Source organism: Lygodium microphyllum, chromosome 1 (genome assembly GCF_053477565.2).
Source record: "Lygodium microphyllum isolate KBCC chromosome 1, Lygodium_microphyllum_v1.1.10, whole genome shotgun sequence".
Classification (NCBI taxonomy): Eukaryota; Viridiplantae; Streptophyta; class Polypodiopsida; order Schizaeales; family Lygodiaceae; genus Lygodium; species Lygodium microphyllum.
The window spans coordinates 116,043,476-116,049,132 of NC_141135.1; the positions used below are offsets into that span (position 1 = coordinate 116,043,476).

The window sequence follows — 5,657 nt, forward strand, 5'->3', positions numbered from 1 at the left end:
CGATTCGGCCCTTTCTTATGAAGAGCGGCATGGATTGTTGCCCTTTCAAACTCTCCTTCCATGGTCGGATCTTCTTCTTCGCACATTTCCCTATTGGCAACACAGGTGATTCTTCCTTTGCCTTGAGTAGCGGCTCCCTGGCCACAGCCCGTTCCTTGGAAAGATGCCTAGCGCTGTCCTTCTCCAAGCTTGGGACATTGCCTCTTGAAATGTCATGGCTCATTGCAGTGGAAACAACAGATGTTTCAGCCATTGCTTTGGGTAGGGACAAAGCTATTGGCATTATTAGTTCTTGCTTTCTTTCTTTGTCCCTGATTTTGACCTTGAACTCTCTTCATTTGAGGCCTAAATGCTCCTTTGTTCAGGTCATTATAAGACCAAGTTTTGTTACTTCTTGGCTTAGCCTGCATCTCCTGAATTATAGGTGCAGCTCGAATAAGTGTGTCCTGAAGATCTGATGAGCACATAGATTTGAGACGGGTATTCACTGGTGGGTTTAAACCACCACAAAATTTTGACACCTGCTGTGTCATGTCCATCTCTGGTGCATACTTAAGAAGTGAGACGAATTTAGAGTAGTATGCGTCAAGAGTGAGTCCCAACTATTTTAGTTCGTAGAACTTATTCATTTTCTGTGTGCGATATGCAGGTGGTAAGTATCTTCCTTGCACGACTTTCTTCAGTTTTTCCCAGGTAACGGATCCTTTTGCGATCCCTTGATCTCTACACCATTGCTTCCACCAAAGCTTGGCTTCGCCGGTGAGCTTCAACTTGGCGAGCATAGCCTAGTTGGTGAGGGCAGTACCGGCTGCTTCAAAGTAATTCTCATAGACTCTATCCAAATTTCAGCATCCGCTTGGACAATCCTACCTTTCTTATCAAATTCGGGTGGCTTAATCCGCTTAATAAGAAACTTCTTCTCCTGGATTACAGCAGTACTTGATGTGGGAGGCGAATTGGGAATCTGTACCTGGGGTTGTGCTTGGATAAAGGTTTCTTAACGTTATTACTCGTTAATCGTTATGATTTATATTTCATCTCCATTTCAACTATCAATCAAGAAATCTAGCCACTTAACTTTTTATCAATTCTCATAGACAAAACAGACATTGATAAAAAGAAGTCTTATTCCATTTATATGGGTCTAGCCCTTTCGGAGTACAACATTTCCTGATATAATAGAGCAATCATTACATTTAGTTTGGGGAGAATAATGTTGTATTATATTTATCTACGGGAACTGGATAATAGTATGATTTTGAGTCATGGATCTTCAGGAATCGGTAAGTCATCGGAAGATTAGGGTATCCTTTCCTTTGGAACCGATTCTTCTCATAGCGCTCCAACACCCTGATCCTGTCGGCGGGGATTACACGGGTCACTTCCTCATATATATATGAGTTCAGCTCAACCCTTCGACCTCGAATATGTAAAGTTGAGTTTACGTTAGCCTCCACAAAAATAAATAGCATCACGATCTTCAGGTCTTCTAACCACTTGATCCTCTTTAGGTTAGTTTGAAGGTATGCAAACCAGTGGGCAGCTATATAGTAGATTCCTAAGTCACCCGTCAATCTTCATTCCATGTATAAAGGCGATGGATTATAGATACAATCTAGGATGTTCATCATCTCAACCCTTTGTCGATAATCCGAGGAATGCATTGCAGTCATAAACATGACTCGAAACACTAAGAACCTGTTCCATGCTTCATAATTCTGCAAGACAGCATCGAAAGTAAGAAAATGTTCAAAAAAGTAACATTTTCTTTACTTTTTCTTATTAAGATTTCTTTAAAAAAAATCATTTGTTGGTTTGCTCTAATACCAACTGTAACGTGTCCACCTGTTCTCTTTAGGACATGTCTTAGTGGTCCATCGAAAAGGAGATCTAGAAAGCTTTGCCCAGCACTCCCATGGAATTTTACAGGGTTTGCGATCCAGGACTTTCTGCGTCTACCACATAGCGGAAGTATTCTTGCCGTTACCACTTAGGACCGACTTGAATCAGGGTTTTCCCTAAAGGTCATTTTCTAAATAGCAACTAGCATTGAACCCCGAGTGAACTACTTTACGCAGAAACGCCAGGGCCGAAGTGAATTCACGCTGCACTTGGTTCAAGGAGAATGGGAAACGAGAGGGATGCAAAGCTCAATCTCCTTGCCATAAGGCATAGTCCGATTCCATTCCCCTAAAATAGTGTAAACCAGGATATTTATAACCTAGAGTCTAGGTCAGTGCCTTTGCTATTCATTTCCTTTGAGATGATCTTCTTGCTGCCCATTATGATTGAGAAAAGTTCCTGGCCAACTAGGACCACCCATCCATAGGAGGGACCCATGACCACATCCACCGCACTTTCGCAAGGTTGTTTTAGTTATCTAATTACCTATCACATTTAGTTGGACATGCATCAATAAACTTCCTTAATTAGCTCGTTAGGTACTAGTTCCTTCACGTAATCATAGCACTTGACATAGAAAAGCAATGTCAAACAAGTTCCTTTTTAACAACTTATCATATTTATCTTTGGAATACATTTAAAAAGTCCAACCCATAGGCTTATCCATAATCCTCCAAAAGGATATCCAAAAATCCAGAGGGATTACTAATCCAAGATTTCGCCCGTAGCCTAGTATGCGGGCCTTGAGATCTAATCCCAAGTCACGTTAGCCTCTTGTGCAGGGCTCGAAAGTCGAGGGATTTACGGCCAGAGCCCCCCTAGCACCCAAGCGTCCTCCTGCTCCAAGTAGCGCTCAACGGAGAGACCTCTCGTGGTGGTTCAGTCCACCTTCTTGGCGTGTTTAACAACCCCCTTGGTTAGGGTGAGGCACACAGTCGGGGGTCACTGAAGCTACCTCTCCCTTCAGGCCTTCAACCTGAAGCATTAAATATCTTTTCATTTTTTAATTCCTTGAGCAAACGAAGCAAACAGTGCTCTCTAAACTGTTACCAACACAATCATTTCCAGTGGTCGTTATTTTGGCCAACTGCTAAGGAGAGAATCCTTCTTTCCGAATGAATCCAACACTCGTTCCGGGATCAATTGTGACTCCGCAAGTTTCCCAAGGGTTTGTTTGTTAACCCTTATATCCTTGGGTTAGGGCCGTACCCTATTAACCCAACTTACCCAATACCTTAAGTTCCATTAGTAGTAAATATGTTATTCCAATTTACTGATTGGTCTTTTGCTTCCAAGCAATTATCTAATCCCCTTATCTTTGTCACTTTTCCCAAGAAAGGTGCTATGTCAGGATGACTACTCATCCTCTTGCAACATAAACTTGCGCAAGAATCTGCCAATCTCATTCCAAGGAATTGGCCACTCCCTTGTGATCAAATCACAAGATCATGCGACTCTGCAACTTGTTGCAGAAGTGTCGCACCTAATCCATGGGACTATCTTACCCACCGAACGACATCTTCTAATCATGGAATCATGATTAGATAGGAAACAGGGTTAGGGTGTCTTCATAACAATCCGTTCCTGATTGCACTAGACTGACATTGTCGGTCCCAGGGTTTCAAATTCAAACCGAGTTTCATATTTTTAACGAGCGATCCTAAGGGTAGAGACCCTAGATTGTTTCTCGCAAATATGTCCTATTGTCCCTACATTCTGTAAATGTGGACAGGATTTTTTTAAGGGTATGAGAGTTTCAACTTGGCAATAAATGCGAGTAGGGCACGTCCTCAACGTGCTAAACCCTAGTTAGCACTTTGGGATATGTTGCATTGATTTAACCCTTCCTAAGCGATTCCTTCACGGTTTACGTGTTTAGGGTAAACCAATTTACTTGTCTATTCTTGAAGATATTTACGATACCATTCTCGTAATTACATGATTCATTGTCTACGTATGATTAGATTTACAAACCCTAAATTTTCTGGCTAAGATCAAAGCGTATGTTAAGTTATGGCATAATTCCTATTGATCCTTCTAAAACATGCATTCACGATTCATGCTACTAGCACTACAAGGGATCGGGCTCATACCCGCGCTCCTAGCCGCACAAAATGACTTGGGAAAAAAAGTGTCGGGCCCGTGTAATAGCGCGTGTATCATCGCGGCCAGAGACATGCGTGTAAAAGCGCGTGTACAGTGACAGTCAGTCGCGCGAATACACGACCCCATACACGCATTCTGCGCAGTTTTGCTGCAAATTTACACGCGAATCTAACAGACTATCCGCGCAGATATACGTGATTTTGACAGATGACACGCGATTACAGAGGGAAAAAAAAATCCAGAGAGTGCTTTTGGGTGCCTGGATGCTGTTCCAGCATCCAGCCACCCAAAGGCACTCTCTGGATTTTTTTTTTGGTGCATTGCACCATAAAAAAAGAGCGATTTAGATTTCAAGACACGAATCAAGACTCACTCTCTATGAATACACGATTCAATATTACTATCTAAAACTTAATACACGACTCAAGACATACGATTCAATACATTGTCAATACATGATACATTTGTGTACAAGGGAGTCCATATGTCAAAATAGCCCATGGCTTTAATTAGGAACAAATATATACAAAGTCAAATAGGGAGCTAGGTGCAAAAAAGCCCATGGCTTCAGTTACAAAAAAATTTTGTACAACCACATCCTACAGTATTCTGAAAGCTAATCAGAGGATGATGAGGACCGTATGCTCTCTCCATGATCAGAGGAGCTCGCATCGGTATATTCCGATGAGTGGTGCTCGCCTCCACCAGGAGCAGTGGCACGAACATCAGTAGTGGCGGCTGGATCATCAGGGGCAGGAGCATCAGCAGCTTGTGCCTGTTCAAGAAATATACCGTATGTAAGTATACATATATATGCAATTAAATAAACCGAAATCATTCATTTAGAGTTTTCAAGTACCTGTCGACCGTATGGTCTCATGGCCGCGTCAAACTGTGCATCCGTAATACGTTCCTCGTTTCTGAAGATGGCCCACGTGTCACGTCTGCTATTGCGGCGAGCATACCCAGTCTCGTGGGCTGTGGGCCTCCTCCCCATAACCCGTCGCTGTAACATAATCAAGATAGTTTGTAAGATCAAAACAATCATAGAATCAATGAATTTGGCAAACAATCAAATAAAGAGGCAAGTTACTTACGAACTCTGCCTCCCACGACTCGACGCCGCCAGATCCGAAATGCGACGATCCAATGGTCTCCATCTGGATCCGTCGTGCCTCCACATGCTGCCTGCTCTTCACGCCTCCCTCTGCGCGCTTCTTTGCCTCCTTCCACTCGTGTTTGTGGGCAGTGGCAGGTTTCTCACAAGGATAGCCACCCGCAGCTACATTCACCCCATCATCGTACGCGAGTTTCTTAAGGTGAGATCTTTTATTACTTAAGATCTCCCTTATTCGCGTCCTTCCCCATACATCCGAGAATGTCGCTCGTGGGGGATTGGGGTACCGACTATGTACACTATCTAGGACCTCCCTAACTAACCGGCTATCCTGATCTTTAAATTTTACAAAACAGTTTCTATACATGTTTGAAACTACCCCCCGCATATACTCCATCACCTGTTTCCCTCTCGCATCCATGACTACCCCGCCCCTATCCGTAACATCGTAGAAAATCTCTCCCTCCACCTCTCTCGCCTCCTCCGACTCCTCACTGTCTCCTCGTACATGCCTCCCTCCATGCCCTCTCTC

At 43.3% G+C, this 5,657-nt stretch overlaps 1 protein-coding gene across 1 annotated transcript; it reads right to left on the reverse strand.

Annotated features, from left to right (window-relative positions):
• Positions 1-4,624: 4,624 nt before the first annotated feature.
• On the reverse strand, positions 4,625-5,056 carry LOC148041583 (uncharacterized). Its single transcript, XM_087688518.1, has 2 exons — positions 4,868-5,056; positions 4,625-4,783 (listed from the first exon to the last, which is right to left on the reverse strand). Exons 1-2 carry the CDS (start codon positions 5,054-5,056, stop codon positions 4,625-4,627), a joined length of 348 nt encoding a protein of 115 aa, XP_087544644.1.
• Between the last annotated feature and the right edge of the window lie 601 nt (positions 5,057-5,657).

Bases quoted from the DNA above. Each gene is read 5' to 3' on its own strand.
- LOC148041583 (XM_087688518.1), bottom strand. From the start codon at position 5,056: ATGATTGTTTTGATCTTACAAACTATCTTGATTATGTTACAGCGACGG. The intron at 4,784-4,867 runs GTACTTGAAAAC...TTTCTTGAACAG, and splicing joins TGAGACCATACGGTCGACAG to GCACAAGCTGCTGATGCTCC.